The following is a 27531-nucleotide window of genomic DNA, read 5'->3' as shown; positions in this document are numbered from 1 at the left end:
GCTTGTGTTCTTCTGCAATGAAAAAAAAAATATTGGGTTGTGTAACTGTCTGGTTGGTGCGATGTCTTAACCACATACGGAAGTCTAGCACTTAAGGACTATAGCAGCCCACGTTTCAAACTGTCGTTGACGTCCCTGGCATGTGGGTGGACCTGCCCACAGTTTCAACTTATCTGAAAAAAAACCTTCATTATCAGAAAAAGGGATCGAAATTGTCCACATTCGAAAAATTTATTTTGTGGGGATGGGGTAGGTTCCTACTTTCAGTACTAAATTCTTCACTCACACATTACATTACCCTTATACATGTATTATCTTTATTTAACCATACTGAAACTAAAAGGCAGCAGTGTCCTTCTCCCCACCCCCGGATGCTACTTGTCTGACATTTATATGTGACTGGGACTTTTAATTAAATTTTAAAAAATTCAGTTATACCCTCCCATTGAAACAAAGAAAGATGCATGAGATAGAGATATGTTTGAAGATTCCTTTCCCAATCCCATGTTTTCTATTTTAAAATCTGCGAAAAACTGTGAAACGTGTAACATTTTGATAACTAACACTCCTTTCACCCGTAATCTTACTGAGCATAGCTTCTTTATCAGTGAACTACAAATCTTCTAATGTGTCTACGAAATAAAATCTTTGTTGACGTATTTATATTGATGAAACCAAGGAATCACATAATAAAAGAATATCAGTTCATATATTTCAAAGATATAATGAAATTCAGAAGTGTTTATACAAACATTTAATTTACCTGATCATTCTATTTTGTCAAAAGTTCTAACCTCGATTTCTCATCCATTTCTAAACTCTGAACGTTCAAATTTTGCAGATTTTAAGTTATAAATTTTGCCAACCTAATAATGTAAAAGCAGTCCGAATTTTCGCGGAACTTTACAAAATACAAATAATAAAAATTTAAAAAGATTTATTTTATCACAACACATACAGTCAATCACTGAATGCACCTTTCCTTAGATAACGAGAATTTTGGATAAGAAAACTAGGGACAGCCTTTCCTTATGGCTATATATACATAAGGTCGATAGTGTTGGAAATCCTTTGAAAGTTTTAAAAATTCTTCAAAAGGCCAAGGGAAGCCCATTTTTTGATTCCTCGACATAAAAATATAGGCCCGGATCTGTGATGATGAATTTTGCAAAATGAAGATAACACAGCTAAAACAATCCGTTTTTACCCCTCAAACTTCAATATGAAAACAAAGGAATTAACATGTTAAATATAAGTAATATTCTTAAAATCACAAAAGGGCCCAGTCTTGTATTTCACCATTTTTAAACACTGCAAAAAATAACTAATTAAAGTCACTAAGAAGACTAGTAAATTTACTGTCCATTTACTTCTTCTCATAGTTCGCTTTCTAAGTAAAAATTCTTCAAAATCATATGTCAATTTTTAATATTTTTATATTCCAAACAACCAAAATGAATTTTAATTACCATATTTATATTGGATTCCTGTGGACAAAGCTACATAGCCAGTTCCAGTAAATTTTCAAAATTGGTGTCTTCTTCACTCCTCACCAAGATATTAACAGTAGTGAGGGAAAACTTCATGAGTACTGTGTAACAATATATTCGATAAGTGGCGTAAATTGAATGTGGAAAAATTACTTGTATGATTTTTTGCAAAATTTGAAATCACAAGATTTCAAAGCATTTTTCAAAATTTTACAGCATTAAATTTTTATATAAAACCACCGACGCAAAATTAAAGTATGGAAATATCATACCTTCTTTTTCAATAAAAAGCAAATTGGAACTCGTAAATTTGCTTTTTGTCATTGGTCATTTGCAATATGAAAAAAACCCATTCATTGTACACATAAGTAATATTCTTGACATCATAAAGATGCTTGAGTTTCTGTATTTCAATACCCGTTTTTAAGGGACAGGTGACCTGCAAAAAATCTATTAAATTCCCAGGACACCTATTGCATCGTGTTGTTAGCAGACCTATTTTTGTTTTCATATGAAGTAGAATTTGTCCAAAATCTTACACGAGAAAAGAAGAAAACACTTGCTGTGGCCTTCAACTCGACATTTAGATATATCGACGACGTATTGTCAATTAAGAATGGTTTCCATTCTTCTATCGATACAATATTTCCCGGCAAGTTTGAGATAAGATACCACAGAGTGTGACACATATTACAATGTACTTGGAAAATACGTTTATGGTAATCTAACAACCAAGCTTTATGATAAACGTGATGACTTTAACTTTTCAATCGTCAACTTCCCTTACTTATGCATCAATATACCTTCATCAGCTTTATACGTGGTATCTATCTCATAGTTTATTCGATACGTAAGGGATGTACAATTTATAAAACGAGGTAACTGTTGACAAACAAGTTGATGAAACAAAAATTTCAGCAGTTTCGTTTAAAATCATCATTTCGTAAGTTCTTTGGTCGATACAATGACCTTCTCAGCAAATACAAATGCTGACTAGCGTTTTGTATACTAATTGTTAGGCTATTATTTACACACTGAATTGACGACTAATGTTTCCGTTATTTCCCGATCATTAGAAGCAAACAGCGGGTGTGACCGTCCGGCAGGGGATGCTCACTCCTCCATGGCATCTGATCCCACCTCTGATGTTTTGGAGAAATGTGTTCACTGGGCATCTATGTTGTGTTGTTTTATGGACTCATGAGCTTGAATACTGTTCGTTGTCACCATGTACAGTTCACTCTTGATGGCTCGAACTCCGATCTCTCGAAGTGAACCTCCGGTCCCGTTTTTTTCTCTATATAACTAAGCAAATTTAAATTACTGATCTCTCGATTTATCTTGGGTACGAATTCTATAACTACCAAAACCTGGGTCCCGTTACACATATTTCATTGAATTTTACTCTCTATCTCTCGAAGTTTTGATTGCGCGTGTATACTCGCCAATCAACCGTAAAATTGATACAGTCTGGACTTACTTGGAAAACAGTGAACGCCTGGGGCTGGCATGGAGGTGTTAATTTGGAGTTTACATAGATGACAGTACACCTGTGGGTCGTCCGTGTGTTGATATAATTAATTGGTTATATTATTATTGGTATATTTTAAACCAATTCACAACTTCTTTTGACTTGAAACCGTTAGAAAATAATTTATAGACGTTCGCGTCAATAAGTTCCCATAGAATATGAACTTTTATTAGAGTCTACATAATCTCAGTATAGCAAATATTGCACAAGAAATTCCTTTCTGAAGGACTGAATACCGATTAAGAAAAACCTGGTGAACACTGGTGAAGGACCCGATGAAGCCGCGGAATAGCAAAACTGACAATTGCTATTCGGGTTTCATGTAGTCTTGAAAGAACAAGTAAATATTGAAACTGTAAAAATTCGTTTTATTAATTCGAAATACGACCATTGCTGTTGATATCAAGTAAATTACCTGTAAAATACGATTGAAAACGTGCAATTACTTTATTTACTTATATTTCCGGTATCTATAAAAGTAAAACATCCATGGTCGGAACTAAAAATTCCGCATTTTATTGACTTTTTTCTCTCGAACCCTTCGATCTCTCGAACTTTTCTCGCGGTCCCTTGAACTTCCAGAGATCGAGAGTCACCTGTATTTCATTGACATGCGTATACATGTATTAGGTTCCTGACATTTCACTTGAAGAAATGTACATTCAGCTTGAATTATTGAGAAATTAATTCACTTATCCAAATAGAAAAACCATATAGAAATATAAATGCAGTATTTACCCCCCTTCCCCCACACACACCACCACACACACCCTGTCTTTCAATTAGCCTCCCTTTTGAATTTGCTTCCGAAGCTTATGATATGTTGCTATATATTTGTTTGAAAATGTAAGACACGAACAAAAAGGTACATAAAAGCTTAAACAATCATACATTTGTAGTTAACAGTGTTATAAAACTAGTTCGAATGCAGTAGTATGATATGAAAGATCCAAAATAATTGCGCTCGATCGAATTGCAACTTTTAAAAAAAAGTTTAAAGTGTGGATGAGGAAACTGTTTTACTTTAGAAGCACAATAAAGAAACTTGCCTTGAAAAAAAGATACTAGTAAAAGAGAAATAGTTATTGCCCTTAGAAATATTTTTTAGATCGAACAATTGATTAGAAAAGGAAAAATATATATAAATATATATTTTCAATCCCTTTCTTAACAATACTATTCATTACACCTACTGAGAAACATTATTATTTCCTATTGAGCATGGATTTAAGTTTTTGCAAAAAACTATGACAACACAGGAGGATGGAAATACTTTAAATGGAATGTTGGTTCGGTTTTGTTTAATGCATTTAAATTTTTGTTTGTCAAATGGTAGTATGTGCCCAATGGTCCCTCCAGGGGAAAATATTGTTTATTTTTCATGCTACTCACTTCTTTTTTTCAAATACTAAATCAAAAAATATATAGAGTTATGTTGAGTATATAGAGTAACGTTAGGAAAAATAAATTGGAAAATCTCCACTCGAGCATATTTGGCCTTATACAATGTAGTTCTTCCCCAATATTTGAAATTCAGAAACCATCCTCCCTATTCCGACTATATAGAGTACTGCAGACAGAAAGTACTAACACCAAACTCTAACAATATTGTCCACAGAATACTGTATATTAAAATTAAAATATTTTGACTATTTATGTCTACAGTATATAGCATCATAAAACAGACAGATTTGAGGGTTTCGCGTGCTAACTAATTCCAGCACAATTTCGAGTCACTCTCGAGCCATGAATATCTACCTTGAAAGAAATTATATATGTTAAAAGAAAGATAAATCGTACAATTAATTCAAACAGTAATGCAATTTAAGCTGTTTGTAGTGTTTCGAATGATTTCATAATGCTGCTGCAAACAAAAAAGAACTCGATCTAACAAAGTAATAACCGCACGAGTGTTTGCCTTTAGAGTAACTAATTCCTCTTTAATTTGGATAACTATAGGAAAGAAGACACAATAGCTACATATATGCTAGAATTTTATATACATGTATATATATATTAAATTCGCTACCAACTGAAATTTTATGAAATGCAAATTCTCATTACAAAGACATTTTGGAAAGAGTTTTTTAATGTTAAAAATCAAAATACTCAGAAGTACAGAGAGCCGGGCTCATTTACAGAGTAGAATGGATTTCTAACATGAATCACGTTTATATTCTGATGAAAAAAATATTTTAAAACTATCAATATAAATGATAAGACACTGACAGTGAGTTTTTTAATCCTAATACCACGGTCCGCTTTTGTCAGAATCAGAATTAATCTGGTACCGCAGCTGAATGTAAACAAATAGGCCAGTCTGGTTCCCTCTCCTTTCTCTACCTCGTACCTGATTATCAAAAATCCTTACGCTAATGAACTATGTTCTTTGACTTATGAAGTTTTCAAAATCATTACTACTAATGTTTATTTTATATAGATAAAACTTCGTTTTATTTTTGTTGCTTTATTTAGCGTTTGTATTATCTCAAAAGCGGTTGAGAGTAAGAACTATATTTTTGCACGTAACTTTAAAATGGCGACTATGGGGTTAACATCCTGCCTTGAACAGGATCACATAAGCCGGCAATTGCTCTTTGAGCAATAAGCCCGGCTAATGATTTGTGAACTTTAGACTTCTAGTCCTTCCATAGGATGAATTCCAAGTGCTTATGGCACATTTAAAGTCCCTAAATTATATTCAAGAAATGTTTGAATACTGCTTTAATTCCAAGAAGAGTTCTGGGATAACGGACCGGATTTTATATAGATAAACATTATTTCTCGGCTTCTCATAGGCCTACAAGATAAAAATGAATATTAATTGTAATATTTTTAAAGGATACCATCGGTTGATTGAGCTACCAAACTCGTGGAAGCAGGTTTTTGTAGAAATAACACGGGTTTTTGATCCTGAAATGCTCTCTTGAATACACTGTAAAATGAAAATTCATTAACCTTATTACCCATCTGATTCTCGGACACCACTTTTTAATATTCCAAAAGATAAATTAGCCGCTTCAAAATGTAAGAGGTGTATAGGGGATATGAATTTTGCAGAAAAGGTTTTTTGACTACCAATAGGCCTGAGAGTAAATAAAATGAAGATTTCGAAACTTTGATACTGTACATCTATACAGGGCACTAGTTATTAGCTTCAAACATATAAATTGGCTACCGTGTAGTTATCGGAAGCAGGCTTTTGTAGAAAATGGTACAAATAAAACATTTGAACCCTTTTTGTAAATGTACAACACACCCCAACATTGGTGGGTAGAAAGCGTATCAGGTGGACTATAACCAAACCTTTCTCGGAAATTAAGAATGTCTTCTCTCTGCTGTTCTTCCCTTTAATGGCTGTTGGTCCAATTCTTTCCAGAATTTGTTCTTCCTAATATATTTGCAATGTTTGTTATGGGCTCCAATAGATACAGCAAAATTTCTCATAAATTGTAAGTTTTTTGGTATTTCATATATGCATCACAAAGCTTGTAATTCTTTTGTGGTATTTTATGCCATTTTATAATCAAAAAAGTAAATAAGTTTTTTTCAATATTGTTTCTATTCAAACGGATCTAATGCATGTATTTTAAAGTATAAGTTTGAGATATTACTAACTATAAGCGGTATTAGTTACTGTGCATTAATTTTCATGAATCAATGCCAATTATTTTTAACTTGTAGGATATACTAAGTATACCTTTTAGTATTTTATAACCCCATCAACTTACTTCCTGCTTCTTTATCTAGTTTTAGTATTAAGTTTCAGACTTAGATGATAAGATCCTAATTCAAAGTAATAAAACTACTATGAATTTTAATGTATTATAATGCATCGGTCTCTATCTTAAAGTTGCCAACATTATCTGTGGTAAAATTTTAACAATAATTTTAATCTTAACAGGGAATAATATACATGTACATTGTAATGCAAAGAAAAATTGCAATAGTATTCTACAAAATACTTTTGAAAATACTTTTCCTATGTAGCTGAAATAATTTTTTTTTTCCATTTAATTATCAAGAAAATGACTGTAGATACTAGATAGCAATTAAACAAATTAGGAGAAAATTTATTAAATTAAATTCCCTGGCTGAATTTTAAAGGAAAAAAATATATTTGCTACATATCTTAGGTCTGCAGAAAAGATTGAAAGAGCTTGGCCAGAGACAAATATTTATCTATCGCCGTGAATTGTATGACATTAGTACCAGCTGTTACCTATGAGTCACGAGGGTCTCCGATAAAGCCTCCAGCTCTCCCGGATCTCTAGGTCTACATATACACAGATATATATCTACCGTGAATTAAAAACGGTTTAAACTATATTTAAAAGGAATAAAATTGGTGCAATGAATCGTGAACCTAAGACATCCGGAAACCTTCTTACTGGTTATACTAGTATATGTGCATGACTGACCTAGTGGGACAATAGTGCAGGTCTTGGTTTTACTGTAATTGCGAATACATTGAACGGTATTAAAGGGGACAATTTATTAACCGCCATAAAGATATTTATAAGATTACTGCGTGTTAACATCGGAATCGGACAAATACATTGCGCAAGATGAAAAAAGACTGCCACGATTAAGGTATGTATTCAAAAGTAAAATATTTCATTAACAAGTGTACCTATAAAACTGGATTTAAGGGGGAATTTAAACCAAGCAAGCTTGTTTATGTTTTGCTCCGTTGGGTACATTTTCTTAAATCCCCCCATATATACACGTAGCAGAACAGGAATACACTTTTAAGTTATGAACTTTGATTTGTGTGTCAAATATCCAGGTTAAGGAAGGCGTATGCTCTCTTTTGTATTCCGATTGCTTACAGCGGACACCTTGACATGTGTTATTTTCCACTATTCGCAGTCTTTTTCCTACAATGTATGAAACAAGGAGATATACATGTATAAAGTAAAATTGATTATTTTGCACAGTTTCCTTGTTCACTTGGAGATAAATTTTAAACTTGATAATTTTTTTGTAAATTTTTATTACATAATCAAAATCAGAAGATACTGTGCATGACAGACGCATCCAATCGCTAATAGGACCAAGATAATACTTGATTAACATAAGTTAACAACAGGCGAAAAACCCACGTATACGATAGATGGAGTCAATCACCGCTAATACTCTACTTCTCAAAAACTTTTTTTAATGTTGCATTTTTTTTATTTGTTATCATCTTATCCGAACTTTTTAAGCTTAAGTTTTCATCGCTTTTGAAAGTTGAGTACAACCCGAAATAAGTCATTTTCAACATGAATAAACGGGCAGGAGAAGGGGGATAAAAAAAATTGTAGAATGAATGTAAGGATATGCGATAATGACGTGGGAGATATTGCGTTTTTGTTTTCATAATTTACTATCCAACTACAAGAGATTCCTTTATGGGGGTTGATAAATAAGCAGTTGCAATGTTCAAGTAAAGGAAGTGAAAATAAGAAAAATATCGGATTAAGTATTACTTGCATCTATAGGTTTATTGTAAATGAAACAGCGCAGAGCATAGGAAGACGTACATGTAGTTCAAGTCCAGCCTCAGGTATTTTTGAAATATTATGTGTGTGGGTTTTATTTTTAATTTCAGGTATGACAACAGTTCCCTTAATTAGAAATATATAATTTTTTAAAAGAATTTTGATTAAGGAATTGCTTCTTTAAAAAGTTTCCCCATAAAAATTGGGAGTATTAATTTACCACGGAACATGCGCAACGTTCCAAAAAGTGGTACATGTATTTCCTATTTGAAACAGATCTCAGTCTGTGTTTTGTCTAAGCTGCACGAAAGGAGAAAACATTTGGTTGGTAAATTGTTATAATCGTTATATATATATCTCCATGGTTTTTTAGGAGTCGTAGGGGGCCTGTATAAGGCGCCATTCCCAATGGTAAAAAGTATGTGTTTTCCCAGTTTCATGAAGGAAAATTTCCCAAAAGATTCGGAACAAAAAAATATGGTTTTCAAACCCAGTAATATGTATATTAAAAATGTTGTTTAAAAAAAATCTAAAAGGCATTCTCCAAAAACTGATTGACTAAATGTAAAATAAGTCAATGAAATGCCTTTGCAAATGAAAGAAAAAACAACTCTTATTTGAATTTTTTGTAATGTTAAATATATTTTTCCCAATTTCAACAAAATGTTAATTTTTCCCAAATGGAAAAGCCCAGGTCCTTGTTTTAACCCTGATCCCACCTCTGATGTTTTAGAGGTCCGTATTTGTTCTGCTCCAAAGTTTGTATTGTCTAATGGACTTCTGAGTTCGATTATCTCAAAATATTCTATTGTTATTGTAAATATTTGTAATACACCCTGTTTTATAGGTATATAAAAATATTTCGGATAATGAAGGATCATGCACAGTTAGTGTCCATCTTAATTCCAACACTTTGTTTAAAAGGGACATGGACACAGTTTCAGCTAAAAATTTCAAATTCATTTTTCCATTTTTTTTATGTTTACAAATATTTAACATAGGTTTTTCTAATGAAAAATTATGAATTTCAGATGTCGAGATACAAGACAGATTTAAAGCTCCAAACCATTGTTATGTTATCAGGACACATGCCATGTTTTTGTTAACATACGTTAAATATACTAATAAATTTTCGATCAAAGCAGATTTTTTCAGTAAAGAAGTTAATTCTAAATACATTTAGACGAGAGAGTTTCTTGCGATTTGCTGAACCTCATTTTTTTTAAAAAAATTTTCTGTATGTAAACAAAAATAGGGCATGAGCCTTGTTTTCATTATGAAGAATTTTAAGTTCTGTATCTCCTTTGTAAATCTACTAATGAAGTTGAAAATTTTGCCGAACATTAGAATTGTATTAGTTAGGAATTGTATACATTAAAATTGGTTGTAAAAAATGCTGTTGAAACTGGGTCTATGTCCCTTTATGATCTGGTCTCCAAAGCCTTTATGATCTGGTCTCCAAAGACAACAGTCGCCAGCGTGGCGCAGTGCATGGTAAGATCGTCTGCTCTAGAGTCGCGAAGTAAAGAGTTGATCCTTACGTCGCGGGTTCTAATCCCACTGTGGGACGTGGAGACCGGTCCTTCAGATGAGACCGTATAAACCTAGGTCCCGTGTCGCAGTAGGTGCTGGCACGAAAAAAGATCCCTCCCTGCTCAATGGCCCTGAGTGCCGAGTATTGGACAAAATTTGCAGCTCTCCATCGGCAAGTGGTGGCGTCTCCATATGAGTGAAAAATTCTCGATAGGGACGTTAAACAATATACAATCAATTAATCCAAAGACAACATCAATGTTATCAATGAAATACAATGAATCAAGTATTCTTCAGAGTGTGTGTGTGTCTAGAATCTGATTCATATAAGAAACAATAGCAAGGACCATGGACGCTTTAGAATGCATTTCAAAAGACAAAGTCTCTGTAAATAATGCTTTTTAAACAATATTTGGACAGATATGTCTGAAAATGGTAATATCAAAATAAGATATAATAGTGTTTAAACGGCTAGAAATAGGAGGAGCCCCTTCAATGGATTAACAGTTTAACAATACTGGATCCTTAGTCCCCTCGTGATGAGGATTTTGGAAAATGGACTTTTTTTTTCAAATGAAAAGTTGGAATTATATTGTAATTTATAAGCTTAATGAAAACGACAGGTATAGAGTAGCTGCAGATCTGTAGCTCTCCGAAAAAAATTATTGATAGACCGGAGAGCTACAGTGCCACCCATTGAAAAAACTGTATATTTATTGCGCACAGAAAAGTCCGCTCGATTCTTGATTAATTTTTCCAAATTCTTACCTCAATTGCAAAAAATGGAAGATTTCAAAAAATTACTCTCTCCTCTATCAAGTTCTCTCGTAGTTGACATCTGAACGAAGCATATTGGACCGAATTATCTTTGAAACCAAAATGGCAGTAAAAATAAGCGAATTGTTCGATGATTGCAATATCAGGGCCAGGAGGACTATTAACAACAATTATGAGGAATGTTTTGTTGTGGAAAGAGTCATAGAATATGTTAGGAACACACGGTTAGTAATATTTTGACATTACAGCTTCAAAAACATGGAGAAGTAAACCGAGAACCGAGCGCATTTTTTGTGCGCAATAAATATACAGTTTTTTCAATGGGTGGCTCTGTAGCTCTCCGGTTTATCAATATATATTTTTTCGGAGAGCTACAGATCTGCAGCTAGGTATAGAGCAGCTTATAATTGCCATGTAGATTTTAACTAACGATAAAAAAGAGTAATTTTTTTATCTCATCTTTTTTTAAAACTTATTTTTAAAAACTTTTCCCACAGATGCGTATGTGTACATATATATATGGTGGTCAGTTAATTTTAATTTCTGAAACTATATTTGTTTGATCTAAAATTTTTGTTTAATTTCAGTTTAGAATGACCTGGGCTAAATTTATTGACCCACAGTGAAACCTGTTGCTGTTTGAAATTCATTTAACATTGTAACAGCGAGGATTAACACTCAATTATAAATAAAAAGTCCAGATGTTTGACCATCTACAGTGTACAATTAGAGCGACATCTGCTGAGAGCAAGCTAAAGGGCACACAGCAAGTTATATTGTCATAAAACGTACAAATTTCTTGTCTATGGTATTCCTATGATCAAAAATGTCACTTAAAATAGCACCATTTTACTAAATTATTTAAAATTATCGAGTTAATAACCCTTACGAATGAGTTGATGATGAATGTAAGTGTTGATTATTATTTGATTAATAGTGAACTTGATAGGGATTTATAATAATGATCTAATACAATCTGATACATGTACAAAGTTGCATGGCCGGGGACCATAGTATGTCACTGGCCTCTTGTAAAACAAGGGATATTTGTAAATCGGGGAAGGTATTATTGTTTCACTAAAACTGCTTAGGAGTGTTGGCAATTATTGTAGAGGTGCAGCATAAAGGACTCTATACACAGGTAGGGTACATATATCATTGTTCCCTCTGAATAAGTAATGACCATTGCTGAGAAATTATTAAGACCTTTTAATAAGAATCCGAAAGGCGAAACAATTTTATTTATGCATTAAATTATCAAAGACTCCAGATGTGCTATTTCGTTGTGCCAAAAGTGAGGGATGTCTGACATTAAATTGTAGAATCAGAACTATTGTTGATAAAAGCATATATCGGAAAAGTCACGATCTTAACAATGTGTCACAGCTTTCATTGGCGTCTGTATGAAACTAACTAAATGTGCAAATGCTTCAATTAATACTTATATGTCAACCATTTAGGGTTTATAAATTGATGAATATATAGGTCACTAATGGCGTTTGATTAATAGTACGTGCCTAATGGCATCATCTGATGCGAATACAATTATTTTCCAACTTATCGTGGAAGGTATACAAAAATTACTTATCATATGAGCACATTATGATATTTACATAGCAAAGGGGGAAAAAAGATGACGTGAAGATAATCGTTAAAGTATATTTAATTTGTTGTACGATGATTGTGTTCAAAATAATAAGGGTACTAATCCGAAGTCAGGTAAATGTATTTGATTTTATTTTGATATGGAATGTATATCGGTATCTTTACGTTTAATATATTTTAGGGATGTCAAATCGGTCAATTTTTAATACTCGGTTACTCGGACGTTTTTCCGATCGAGTACCCGGGTACTCGGTAAAAGTGTAAATAAATATGAACAAGTAAACATTGTAAACTCTTGTAGAAATAAAACCACATGCTTTGATAGGAGGTTTACCCGTTAGTGTATTTCTGTTGTAACAACGATGAGCACTTCGTGCCCGATGAAATTCAATATAACATCGTTTATGTTCAATTTATTCATCAGATAAACACAAGAAATAAAATCATAAGTAGTTCATAGATTTCTTGTTTCAAAAATTAATCTGCTCCGTATATTGTAATGTAACTCTTTGTTGCGTTTGACGTCCAGGTATCAGTCGTACAGTTTAACTTGAACTTGATCAAGTTCGCCTAACAGCGGATTTACGGTTTTAGTACACTTTTCGAACATAGATTTTCTAGTATTATGGGACGGTATTTTGTAGTTTGGTGCAATGATGGACATAAGTTTTTTTAAGCCTTTGTCTTCAACCATTTGTATTGGCAGGTAATCAAACACACCCATATCAACAATCGCGCGGGCAATATCATCGGTCTCTTTTCCCGAGAATTTTTAAAAGACTTCTCGCAGAATTAACAAGATTGTCAAATTTATTAAATCATAATAGACCTTAAACGATGTTCAGTGAAAACAAATAATTAAAGTTAATCAAAAATAAGGGTAGAAGACAGCCAAAGGTGAGAAAAGCCAGGGGCTCGTAACATAAAGCTTGCTAAGTTTTTGACTTAAGTAGGGTCATAAGTACGTTTTAGGCACAATCTTAGGACCTGCCTAAGAACTACTTAAGTATGTCTTAAACCGTAACATAAAGCGAACTTAGGAAGGTCTTAGCTAAGTCAAACTTATGTCCAAAATATTTCTTATGAATCACCCTATATTTTTTCATTTTATTCAGATATATTGCTACAAAATGATTCGGTTAATTAAATATGTATAAAAGTTAACGTCCTTACCTATCGTTTTAGTTATGTAAGATTAGATTTTGTATTAAAGATATAATTTTGTTATAAAATACACTGCATATTTTATTAAGAAAAAATACTGAGCGGTCACAAAGTGGATGGTGATTTGTGGTTCATTGTAAATGTATTACTATTGTTTATCCCTCGAAGCTGCGATGTTTTCAGTTACCGTTTATTGTTCTTTTGTTCTGACTAATGTTCACTTACTTTGTTATTCTCGTAGACATGACAAGGTAACCGAACGTCTGTCTACTTGAAATTAAAACTTTAAAAAATACAAAACATTTTGAATCCCCCCTCCTCGATGTCTCAGTCCATGTCAGCAAGCAAACACTGCAGTAGTTATAATTATTTACAATTTCATCAAGAGTTGAAATTCTTTCAGGAGATCTTTTTTTTTCATTTATCAACAACTCCCCCTCTCTCTCTCTCTCTCTCTCTCTCTCTCTCTCACCACTCTCTCTAGACCAATCGATCGAACTCTAGGAAACCCTGTCTAAAGACGCTCTTGTCGTTCTACATTTATGTTAATTTACAGACACTCTTTATTAGTTTTTGGTCATCATCCTCTCACCCCAAAACATTTTTCTGTGTTTAAAAATCTATTTCATCTCATATTTTCAAAGTCAACGTACAGATCCATGAATTAGACTATTGCTGTGTTCAATTTACTTATAATGATTATTGGATTGGTGTTTATAACCGATCTAGGTAGGTACCACTAATTTCAGACGTATCCCCAAAATTAAATTTTGCATTTACATGTGCGGTGTCTTCAGAGTAATAGTGGAATCATTGATCAGTAACACCCCCCCCCCCCGACGAAAAAAAAATCTCATATTAGTATTTAATAGGAATAATTATTTTCTTTAATACATAATATGAATAGAGGAATGCTTTAACACCGAAAGTCAACATAAAATAGTTCTAAATAGATGTATAAGAAAGTTAAGATATACTTAAGTCACCTCTTTCGACCGCCTAAGGTTTGCTTAGATTGCCAAATCTTAGCACGCTTCTAGTTACGGTCTTAAGTTTTGAACTGTACTTAAGTCCTACTTAAGCACGGTCTTAGACTTAAGTAGCCTTTATGTTACGACCCCCAGGTTACAGGTGCTTTGTCACGATAATTACTGTATAAACACTGCCACGGGCGATAACGGTCATTTACAGGAGTAGGGAACCCTAATTACTGATGTACAAGTGCAATGAGTATTTTACGCTTTAAAACAGATTGTTTAATGCATTAATAAACAAGCTAAGAAATATTCAAAAATATACATCCGAGTAACCGAGTACTGATTTTAGTATTCGATACTCGGACGTTCGATCGAGTACCCGGTTAACCGGGTACTCGTTGACATCCCTAATATATTTATATTGTAAAACTATACTAAAATTATGTTGTAGTAAGTTCATCCCTGTAGAAATTCTTCAATATCTTGGTGATTAAAAAATATATTTATATTCTTAAGTGTGTACCTCTTATTTTGAATATAAAAATTCAACTTTAATATGTCTTTCTTAAGTTAAAGCATATTAAATTGATAGAAATTAAGTATGGCCTGCTTTTTTTAATTGGTGGGTTTGAGAAAGAGAAAATCACATTTTTAAAACTATTTCTTTATTGCATTTCAAATCTACACATGCACTTTTAATTTTTCACTGATTGAGTTAAACAAATGTAATTGCAGGTGATGTTTTGAAATACACGAGAATACAACTTAAATAAATTGGACATGCATCGCATAGTTCATGAGTATACAGGTTCGACTCCTTAAAAGAACAACATGACAGGGGAGATAATTGCCCTTGATGTGTGGGACAAGTTGCTGATCTTGGCTGGGGTGGCGCTCTTTATGGTCTTGGTCGTTTTGACGTTGATGTGTGTGCTCTCTCCCTACTGCTGTCTTTATCAATACTGTCCGTTCCGGAATACGAATCGACTAGGTATGATCTCCCCTCCCTGAATCCGTCTTTTCTTTTCTTTAGAATTGCATTGCCCCTGCATCTAATCCCTTTGAATAATAAATTAACATTTAGACAGAATTTGGTTTAAGTTCTGCGTCAAGTAAAATACAAATAATTTAAGAGCGAAATGCAAATCATGACAAGGCCAATTCATTCATGCTGTGTTTAACTCGAAAGAGAGGAATTATAACGAAGCTAACTGGGTCTGAACTTTCCCTAGTGCGGTCAAGTCAGTGGCGTTTTCTGACCTATATTCATGATTTTTCTGTTAATTGCTGGAAATTTTTATTATCTCCCTTTACAAAATTGGTTTATTTCTCATCTTTATATTTTGTGTCTGCTAAAAATTATACGTCATTGTTAATACATCTTTGCTAGCCAAGGGTTTCCGATCCGTAGAGTAGATTTCGAATCGGAAACCCTTGGCTAGCGAAGATGTTGTTAATAATACTTTTGAGAATTTCAAACAAATTATTAAATGTCACAAAAGTGGCAACACACGACAAACTGTTTCACAGACTTTTTACTCATTGACGGAAGATAAGATAAGGTGTTGTAGTGTTGAGAGGAATATGGAGATAAGCAGTTTGATGGGAAACTGGGCGATCAGAATTCTGATTGCATTAAAATAAACCATTTATATTCATGATTGTATTTTGTTTGATATAACATTATTAAAAATCTTTTTATTTTATAAATACAAATATGTATCATGGTATTTTAATTTGTAAAAAGTAAAAAAAAATTTACTCAGCAATGATGATAATTCTTCAGATGGCAAACCTTTGATAAATTATGGATCTACTGACATAATGCTGGAATCCAAACACGACAGGCGATCTTATCTGGGGTCTATAAAAGAAGAAGAGTCGTCCGAATGGTCCGACGCTAGCGCAAAGAGTGCTCTGGATCTTAGAAGGGTATTAGATTTTTATGCATGTTTCCCGACTTTCCAGTTATAAAATTATACTATAAAGAACAAAAAGAAATAAGCTAACACAAGTTCGGTTTTTTTTTCTAAAATTCAATCGAATTTAAATGTCAATTATTTGTGATTTTAATGAATCAGTTTCATGATCTCATATTTAAAAAATAAATCATTGGGTACTATTAAATTTTTTTAATTTCAAATTTTAAATTAATTAATGTTTGTTTTTCATTATTTTTTCCCCAGAGTATGTCACCCAGTTACGTACCAAATGGATCAATCGGTTCTCTACACTCAGCCTCACAGATTCACGACGGCACGCTGCACTTCTCTCTAAAATACGACAAATTTGACAATGACTTACTCATTAAAATTTTGGAGGTTACAGATCTAAATGTTGAAGATAGAACCGCCATTTTGTCTCCGTATATACGGGTGAGGCTATACAGATCTCATAGACAACTTTTTACCGGTGCTGTTGAAAATGTTGACACCGAGTTCAAGACTCGGATACAAAAATTCAAAGACAATTTAACTTTTAATGAGACGTTTAAGACATCCATTGCAGCCACCAGTGTAAAGCATATCAGCATTAAATTTCAACTTTGTGACTTGGACAAGTATTCTAGAAAGATAGTGATCGGAGAGTGCATTATGAAATTAAAGAAAATTCATTTTGAAGATTTCGAGGAAAAAGTCTTCCAGGAAAAATTGAGGGCACCAATAGAGGTGTGTATTTCTGACAACTGATTTTATATTTATAAAATCATATAAATATTTACTTATTTTGAATTTTGCAAGACAAAAGAAACATTTACCAGACTTTGAATAAGCACTTTAAAGTACTGTGGGCATAGGTAATTTTAATGATCATTTTCTGAGGACGTTGACAAAAATGAAGAAACACTAATAAAAACCAGAAGTCTCTGTCGAGACTGAAGCTCTACTGGTTTGTACTTATAGCAAAGGAAGTGAAAAGTACTTAAGCAGTTGAAAAATTGAAACTTTTCAACAGCAATAAATAGAATAATGATCCTTGATTAAGTCTCTTTATCTTCTTAGTGTAGTCTACATGCATGCCACATTATATTATAACCAGACTAAAACTGTTATTTGGAGTAGCATTTTGATAGTATTTAACAGAAATTTCTATTTTTAGTAACCATGGCAATAACGTTCATCGAAATCAAAAACCGATATACAGAATTATGTATCTTAGTGTAGTCTACTTGTGTGCCAAGTTATATTGAAATCTGACCAAAACTGTAGGAGGAGTAGCATTTTGAAAGAATTTCACAGAAATTTCTATTTTTGGTAACCACGGTAACACCGTTCATCAAAATCAAAAACCGATACACAGAATTATGTATCTTAGAGTAGCCTACTTGTGTGCCAAGTTATATTGAAATCAGACCAAAACTGTAGGAGGAGTAGCATTTTGAAAGAATTTCACAAAAATTTCTATTTTTAGTAACAACGGCAACACCTTTCATCGAAATCAAAAACCAATACACAGAATTATGTATCTTAGTGTAGCCTACTTGTGTGTCAAGTTATATTGAAATCAGAACAAAACTGTAGGAGGAGTAGCATTTTGAAAGAAGTTCACAAAAATTTCTATTTTTAGTAACCACGGTAACACCGTTCATCAAAATCAAAAACCGATACACAGAATTATGTATCTTAGAGTAGCCTACTTGTGTGCCAAGTTATATTGAAATCAGACCAAAACTGTAGGAGGAGTAGCATTTTGAAAGAAGTTCACAAAAATTTCTATTTTTAGTAACAATGGCAACACCGTTCATCGAAATCAAAAACCGATACACAGAATTATGTATCTTAGTGTAGTCTACTTGTGTGCCATGTAATATTGAAATCAGACCAAAACTGTAGGAGGAGTAGCATTTTGAAAGAATTTCACAGAAATTTCTATTTTTAGTAACAACGGAAACACCGTTCATCGAAATCAAAAACCGATACACAGAATTATGTATCTTAGTGTAGTCTACTTGTGTGCCATGTAATATTGAAATCAGACCAAAACTGTAGGAGGAGTAGCTTTTGAAAAATTGTTTACAGACGGACAGACAGACAGACAGACAGACAGACAGACGGACGGACGACGGACGCATTACCATCGCATAAGCTCTTCTGGTCTCTGACCAGTAGAGCTAAAAAACTGGTAAGAAAATTTCTATGAAGTTTAGGTTTAGCATTGTCAACGAGCCTGTTCTGTTTAGAGCAATGTTTGTCATGAAGATAACAGTGATCTCGGTGGTAAAAAAAGATTTATACGGAAGCTTAATAACATGCTGTCATTGATTGAATTAGGGAATCACCCTCTAGTTTGTTGGGTATGCCAGGGCATCAACGATAGTTAGAAGCATGGAATAATGTATGCATAACGTGGGCGAAAGGTAGACCCTGGCATACCCAGCAAACTAGAGAGTGATTCACTACATTTCCATTTCATTAAAAAAAAAATGTAAATTTGACAAGCACACGACGGGTGTGACTGGTGGGCAGGGGATGCTCAATCCTCTGTGGCACCTGATCCAACCTTATGTTTTGGAGGTCCATGTTTCCTTTGCTCGTATTTTGTATTGTTTAATGGAATTTTTAGCTTAAAAATTATTCATTATCTCCATACATTTCATTTCATCAACAAAAAAATAAGACAGATTTCCCTATTATGGCTTAACTAAGTCTGCTTTGTTAGAAGAATTAACGGGAATGCAAATGATACGTGATTTATATACATGTGATTATCATGTTTGTTATGCAAAACATCGTGTTGAACTTGAGTAATGATTCAAGCTATGACTTAGGTCGATAAAAACAAACGAATACACATTTTTAACGCCACAGCTGCAGTATGAAATAAATGACATATAGATTTTTTTGCAGTTTGATGCAATAGTCAATGTTCCAAACACTATTACATCTAACCATCTACATTGTATGCTTTATATAACACAATGTTTCAGTAAAAAAACACTATATCTTTAACAGAATTTATTCAATACTAGTGTACCCTTCGTAGTTTTATTCTGAAAACAGCTCAATCCTATTAAAGCAGTCGTTTTAGATTTTTTACTACGACTTGTGTGTACGAGTCCTAATTCTAATACAAAAGGTTTGAGGACAACTTGTGTGTACGAGTCCTAATTCTAATACAAAAAGGTTTGAGGATGAATGCTTTATTTTAGAAACAGCTAATCTTATTTTCTATAACTAATTGAATAAAAGTACTTTCTTGGCTTCGGGTGATATTATATTATTTATATTAAATATATGCGCCATTATCAAATTTTTAAATGTTTTTCATTGAGCCTGCTATATATTTTGTAGGAGGAATCAGGGGAGATATCCATTGGATTGAATTATCTCCCCACGGCAGAAAAACTGTATGTCAACGTAGTCAAAATGAAAATTTATAAGACACCAAACAGGCCTCAGAATGTACTGGGTAAGTATTATGACGTAGAAAAAAATAGGGCTTCAATAAGTCCAGTTTCTTGGCCGTAAAGTGATAACGAGGTTGTACGTTACATGGAACCTTCTCAGTAAGAAAAGCTAATTGATAAGTATTTTATAATTATTGTGTTCATTGATATGTTTTCTTTCACAACCCATGCTTACTTTACATTGAAGGTCAATATAAAAATTGATTATTTTATTTCTACCTAAACTTTAGTTTCAGACTTAAAATTGTGTTTTTCTAACAAGCAATTAAATAACATCGTTTAAAAGTCTTAAAAGCGGAAATGGCTAACATTGATTTTTGTTAACAGATACCTATATCAAAGTTGTTCTAATGCATGACGGGAAACCGCTAAAGAAAACCAAAACGGGAACTAAAACGGAGGAAGCGAACCCTGAATTTGATGAAACCTTTCCGTTTGATGTGCCCACACAGGAACTCGAGAAAGTGTATCTAGCAATCAGTGCCATTTCTTTGAACACGGAAAACTCGGAACAGAAAGTGTTGGGGCGGATCTATATTGGTTTACCCTTTGGAGGCCCAGCACAGGAGCACTGGACAGAAATGATAAGATCGCCGAGAAATCCAGTCCTACATGTGCATAAACTCACTGAACAGTGAAACCAGTGAAATTGTAATTACGGTGAAGTTGATATAATTAGTATCTCTCATTCATTCTCTTTCATATTCCGTCCTTTGAAATATCTCCTGCAAACGTGTGGATTTCCAATAACCTTTGCAATACTACCTAAACCTCGGGACATGTAGAACTTTACTCGGTGCACTGAGCACCAAAGTGAGTCTAATTTACATAGCACAAGCAAATTTAAGATGACTGCTGCTGGTAATTTTGTATGAATACACGAAACATATTATAAACTTTTTCGTGTAGTATCGAAAACGATTTTTCATAAGATCAGTGTACGACATATTTTTTTTTTCTGGTAAGATGTGCTAGCTTTTGATCACCTAAGTAGAAATTTGCAGAGATTGGTACGTGTATAAACAAATATGCCACAGGCTAGCAAGTATTTCTTACAATATTTGATTTTTTTTTTTTTTTTTTAAAAACTCATGAATCAAATTATTGCTTAATTTAACTTGATAGGTGTACTGGTACATGTACATTTATGATTTACCCTAGATTATGACACACACATAAGTGTGTATTCTTTGAAAGACATGTGGAATAGGTTTTAATGATTTTATATTTCATGAATTTGGGTTTGTAAGGATGCACAAGTGTTTGAATGTGTTCGTATATTAAGTTAGGCCATTCCAAAGTTTTTCTATGTTTAGCATCCGCGTGCGCCTTGGTTTTTGACAACCCATGTCAGAAAAAACAAACAGAATCAGGAGTCCGAAAATTAATTATTCAGGTCAAAATTTGTGATTTCCAGCAATATCTCTAAATATTTGTATAATATTTCATTATTGGAATAGTTTCAGTATTAATACCTTGATTTTGCTGCAGAAAATAACTTTCTTTATGAAAAATAGAAAAAAATGAAATCATATCTTTTGAATTACGTCATTCTTATTACTATAAAATATGTGTTTTATTATTTTTTTTTGACCTGTGTGTTTTTTGCGAATAGGGTTTTTGAAAGATGGGTGGATGCTAAACAGAGGAAAAACTTGGAATGGCCTTATTGGAAGTTTAATTCCAGTGTTCTGTGATTTGTATAATCACATCGGGTTTATTTTAAGCAAAAAACAAAAACATTGTTTGATGCTTGGTATAAGATAAGAAATAAAATTTAAACAATTCGCTCAAAACAGTGTCTTTGTTTTCGATTTCCATCAACGAGCTATTGTCATTGCCAGGCACAGGAGATAGGGAGAGGTCCATCAGTCCTTCATATGCCGCATTTTCGAATTCTATCGTCTCACAAACTTGAGATAATGTTATATCATCGATTTCGTTGATTAGGAATTCATCTAAACACGGCAAATCTAATAAATCAACATCGCTGCCCAGCTCAAATTCCCCAAACGCGTCCACATGTTCCATCGCAATACTACAGCTTTAGCGCGCTCTCTCAACTTTTATTTATATATTCAACAATGAAGTAATCTGATTGGCTGAACAGTGAAATACCGTAACCTGATTGGTGGTTTGTTCTATCGAGGGAGCATTTTAAAAAACAAACTTCATTTAGAGTACGAGTTTTCTACTGTGTCAGGGATACCGGGCCGGGCCCGGCTCGCGCTGTCGCTCTCGCCTTAAGCCCCGCCCTTTATCTCTTATACATTAGAAAACTCGTACTCTAAATATAACATACATCAGAGTGTCCGTTGCTGCACAAAATGTCCCAGTGAAAATATATTCCAGTTGTACCTCAGTGGTGCTTATATGACAAAGTCTATCTATGCATCGAATGGACAGGGTATTTATACAGTATCATAAATCTAGAATATTCTAGAAGTTGTTAAAACATGTTGACCACTCTGGAATATTCAAGAAACTTAATGTTACTAATAATATACATGATGAAACAATACAAATATAACACACCTCACAACACTATTGACATACTTCATAACTTCAAAAATCAAAAAAAAAAAAAAAAAAAAAAAAAAAAAAGGATCAACCGGGATTTAACCCTTGGGCTCGCATGCTAAGCGAAAATGTTTCCCTCCGATGACCTTGATTTATTGAGTAATTTTAAAATGCAAACAATAGGTCGCATACATATCGTATACATGTTTACATTACTTTCTCGATTGTCAAAAACTTACAAAAAACCAAGTGTGTCTAGTTTAATTAGCTTCTGCTAATTATTTTAACTAAAAAAACAACAGCCGTCTTCTTTATGCCATAGGGATTTGTCATGTAAAATATAATTGCAAAGTTCAAAGGCTTCTCAAGATATCCCTTGGAAACGAAAATGTTACAGACAGGCAGAAATACAGCCAAACAGAGGGACGGACAGAAGGGCAGGGGGGCATATATGGAGTTATCATGGTATAACATTTAATTGCAAAAACTCAAAAGCCTCTTGAGATATCGCCCAGAAATGAAAGTTTTACACACACACACACACAAAATGCATGAATTTACGACCTTGACCTTTGACCTCAAAATCAATACGGGTCTTCGGTAAGCTGTAAGAAGTTTTGGTATAAAATATCATGGCAAAAGCTCAAAGGCTTCTCGAGATATCACGTGAGAAACTAAAGCGTTACAGACAGACCGAACTACAGAAAGACAGACCAAAATTAATAGCCCCCACTTTCAGCGGAAAAAAACTAAAACTTTAACAAAAAAAGATATCAGTCATAACCAGAAGTCTCTGTCGAGACTGTAGCTCTACAAGTTTGAACTTATAACAAAGGAAGAAAAAAGTAGCAGCTGGACTTGCAACTTTCCAAGAGCAATAAATAGAATACTGAACCTTAATATAGTCTTTTTTGTGGCAAAAAATGCAATAAGACATCACTACAACTGGAGGAGTAGCCTTTTCAAATAATTTTACATAAATTTCAAATTTAGTTACCATGGCAATCTCATTCATCAAAATCAAAAAAAAAAAAAATTAAATTAAAAAATAAAAACAATAAAGACATTTATATATCTAAGTAGAGTTTACTTCCATGCCGCATTATATTACAATCAGTCAAAAACTGCAGGAGTGGCATTTCAAAATTCTTTCACAGATATATCTATTTTTAATTAAACACGGCAATACCGTTCATCGAAATCAATACATCGATACACAGAATTGTGTATCTTAATGTAGTCTATTTATGTGCCAAGTTATATTGGAATCAGACCACTACTATAGAAGAAGTAGCATTTCGAAAAATTGTTATAGACAGATAGAATGATGGACGACGGACACTTTACTATCGCATATTAAGCTCTTCTGGTACCTGACCAGTGAAGCTAAAATGAAATAAAAATTGCGAACAAACCGGCGAAGCAACTGTTATGGTCTATAAACAGGAGACTTATCAAGAGGCAGTATTTTTTTTTCTCATGTTAAATTGATTCACATCACAGGTTTTTAAAGATTGAAACTGAACTTTAATGTAATGTAACCATAGTCAGTTAATTATTATTTGGCGTAATCTAACTTCAGGCGATGAAAAGAATATTTGGTAAAATAAATAGTTTACAGCAAAATATCACAAAAATGTTCCAAAATACAAAATTAGTACAATTCTTTTATTTTGTGGTTTTTCCTACCAATTCTAAGCACAGTCTGGGATCCCCTCACTGCTAAATTGCATTGTTTCTTAAAGTTAATATTTAATATCGGATAGAACAGACACAATAGGATCCCATTAGCATTTTGTACAAATATTATTTCAACAAGATAATTGCTATAACATATTTTTGATAATGATTTTAAATAGCTAATCAATTAGACCTCGATCACTTGCAGTGTTATTTTATAGTTCTACGGGGATGGATGCTGGAATTTATCTAATAATTACGGGATTAATACTGCCCTTTCTGACTATTAAGGTCTTATTAGGTAAGTCGACAATTGCTTAGAATTTTCTGTCATAGTTTATAGTTGTAATTATTTCCAAGTTCAAGTTCACTTATTCACTCAAAATCATTTAAAATATATGGTTTACGAGGACAATGAAAACTATTTACAGCATATAAATTCAGGTCAGAAGTACAAGTATATGATATACATAATCAGAAAATAAAATGGTAGATAAAACCAGAAGTCTCTGTCGAGATTGTAGCTCTCCTGCTTTTTACTTAATATAATAAAGATAGAGAAAAAAAACTTTACAAAAGCAATAAATAGAATAATGATCCTTGATTTAGTCGATGATCTCTATTTTGTGGCAAGATTGCAATAAGACAACAAATGAGGGAGTAGCTTTTAATAAAATTTTACAGAGTTTTCAATATTAGTTACTATGGCAACATCAATCATCAAAATCAAAAACACAAAACTTATAATTATGTATCTTAGTGTAGTCCACTTGTGTGCCAAGTTATATTGAAATCAGACCAAATCTGTAGGAGGAGTAGCATTTTGAAAGTATTTCACAGAAATTTATATTTTTAGTAACAACGGCAACACCGTTCATTGAAATCAAAAACCGATACACAGAATTATGTATCTTGGTGTAGTCTACTTGTGTACAAAGTTATATTGAAATCAGACCAAATCTGAAGGAGGAGTGGCAATTTTTAAAAATTGTTTATAGACAGACAGACGGACAGTTAGACAGCTAGACGGTATTTTTCTAAATTTAATGGCAAAACTGTTCATTGCAAATATTAGATAGTCCACTTGAATCAAAAATACGATGAACACAGTCAATCCAAGGATTCTTACCAATTTCTGATTGTGAATTGGCAAGAATGAATTTACACTGGTATAAGACGTCTGGAATAAACTAGAGGTACTGTGAGCGATGAGCTCACTGAATGAGCTCCCATATGGTTATAACTGATGACAAAGTCAATGTTTTGCTGTGCCCGGAAAACCCAAAATATGTGTCAGATCAAAAAATAAAATAGGAGGTGCACAATGGCAATATGTAATAAAGATTCTGTTAAAGTTTCATTAAATTTCACAATGTGGTAGAAGAGGAGTTGCGGATAAGAGATGGGTACCCTAAAGCGTAACAGATGGACGTACAGAGAGACGGACGGACGGACATACCGATTACAGTATACCCTCCCACTTTTCAAGCGGGGTATATAATAAGGACAGATAATGGGAATCGTCCTGTTTCACCATAAACTATTTAATTTGGGGTACTATTAAGTATAATATGTTTCAAAAATTTTAACTGAACACATTAATTGCACACAATCAAGTTGTTGATTGTGCATTGAATGTCATTTGTTAAATTTTTATAGTCATTGAAATTAAAAGAATCATTTGTTTTCTCATTATGGTAAGTTTTGCCCTTTCCGCTGCCCATACCTGACATTACACAAAATGCCTTCTAAAGAATAAAGAAATTGGTTTTGACAGAAACAACTACTTCAATATTAAAATTCACATTCAAACTAGTCGCCCGCGTGGCACAGTAGTTAGAGTGTTTGCTGTAGAGTCCTTGGAGTCGAGGAGTACATCGCGGGTTAAAATCCCACTGCGGCGGGATATCGAGAGCGGTCTTCGGATCAGACCGCTTAAACCGAGGATCCGTGTCTCAGAATTTGCTTAATCTCTCACTGCTTAATGACCCTAAGATTGGGTATACAGTAGGTTGAAATTTGCAGCCTTCCAGCGTGAAGTGGCGGCGTTTCTATAATGATGAATGAAAAATTCTACATTAAGGACTCTACAAAGAGCAAATGTTTGTTGGACATTGAGAAAACTATATTGTAAAAAGGTGTTAATATTGAGCATATCTATTTAATTTTCTCTATTTGGTACAAGGCATTTCCCCCAGGAAAAATGTTCAAACACAGCATAGTATACGTGAACAGAAATCACTTATTTACTTCCACAGAGACAATACATGTACATAACGTTTAATTAATTTATCTTGGCCTTTTAAAATTTTTAGAATACATGAACTAATTACAAATTGAGTAATATACTATAAATTTCTATTTCTCAGAATCAAACTAAAAAAGTAACATATCTTTATCGTACCCTAGCTGGGTCAGTATTAGGATTCCCCATCAACTACTCAAAAAAAAAAAATACAACAAATGTGTGACAAATTATGTCTTCTGTTCAATTGAATTATTAAAGGGATATGCACACAGTTTCACCTAAAAAAATCAAATTCATTTTTCCATTTTTATGTTAAACATGCATTTTAAACAGATTATTTCTAATGATCATCAAAAATTTGAATTTCAATTGTCGATATACAAGACAGATTTAGGGCTCGAAACCTTTCATGTAAACAGAGTCGGTGCCATGTTTTTATTTACATAGGGTTGTTACAACGCACTTCGAAAAATTACGCACTTTGAAAAAATTTTCAAAGTGCGTTAAATTTGGGACCAAATCAATGCACTTTGAAAAAATAAATTTTCTTTTCAAAGTGCGTTAATATTGACCCAAAATATCTATGGCTTGGTCAAAATTCTTGCAATCTTAGGTTTGAGGAATAATTGAATCTGTTGGGTAACTTTTCGGTGATAAGGTCATTTCAGGATGTGAAAGTAAGCGATTTTGATTTTTACACGCTTTGAAAATTCTTTCTTTCTTAAATATTTTACTGTGCCTAATTCTTTTTCCAGTTTGCTTGCATTTTATGTAAACTTAAGTTTTCAACGTCATACCAGTTATGCAAATACATAAATTTGGGTGTAGCGTATGCATTGGTACCGTAAAGGGGAGGGGGTAAGCACACAAATGTTTTGCGTTTACACAAGATATATAGGCATTAAAAATTTGGGCTTACCGGGGGAGGGGGGTCCTATTTTAATTTGCTACCGATGGCTATGTACAGTGTATAAGAAATAAAGAGTTGAGAGACCTTAGAGTAGGCTCGTTTTCTCCTTGTTCTCAATGAGGTTAAATGAAAAAATGTAAATTAAAAAGGTTTTCGAAAGATATGATTATTACGAATTGATCCTTTCAATGACTAAAATATAA

The 27531-nt window shown here is 33.2% G+C and overlaps 1 protein-coding gene across 1 annotated transcript; it reads left to right on the top strand.

Annotated features, from left to right (window-relative positions):
* Positions 1 to 7266: 7266 nt before the first annotated feature.
* On the top strand, positions 7267 to 21746 carry LOC134272109 (synaptotagmin-C-like). The gene is made up of 6 exons (XM_062754350.1): positions 7267 to 7614; positions 15299 to 15554; positions 16350 to 16495; positions 16750 to 17232; positions 19855 to 19972; positions 20298 to 21746. Exons 2-6 carry the CDS (start codon positions 15395 to 15397, stop codon positions 20606 to 20608), a joined length of 1218 nt encoding a protein of 405 aa, XP_062610334.1. The 5' UTR covers positions 7267 to 7614; positions 15299 to 15394; the 3' UTR covers positions 20609 to 21746.
* Positions 21747 to 27531: the final 5785 nt, after the last annotated feature.

The sequence above is a fragment of the Saccostrea cucullata genome, unplaced genomic scaffold, assembly GCF_032062105.1.
Source record: "Saccostrea cucullata isolate Sc308-1 unplaced genomic scaffold, CSIRO_AGI_Scuc_v1 ctg4355, whole genome shotgun sequence".
Lineage (NCBI taxonomy): Eukaryota > Metazoa > Mollusca > Bivalvia > Ostreida > Ostreidae > Saccostrea > Saccostrea cuccullata.
Note: the sequence above shows the minus strand (reverse complement) of the source record. Positions and strands in the feature narration are given on the sequence as shown.

Excerpts from the sequence above, each read along its gene's own strand:
- LOC134272109 (XM_062754350.1), top strand. The coding sequence starts at position 15,395 with ATGACAGGGGAGATAATTGCCCTTGATGTGTGGGACAAGTTGCTGATC. Across the intron at positions 16,496-16,749 it reads GTGCTCTGGATCTTAGAAGG|AGTATGTCACCCAGTTACGT; the intron begins GTATTAGATTTT and ends TTTTTTCCCCAG. Across the intron at positions 17,233-19,854 it reads AATTGAGGGCACCAATAGAG|GAGGAATCAGGGGAGATATC; the intron begins GTGTGTATTTCT and ends TATATTTTGTAG.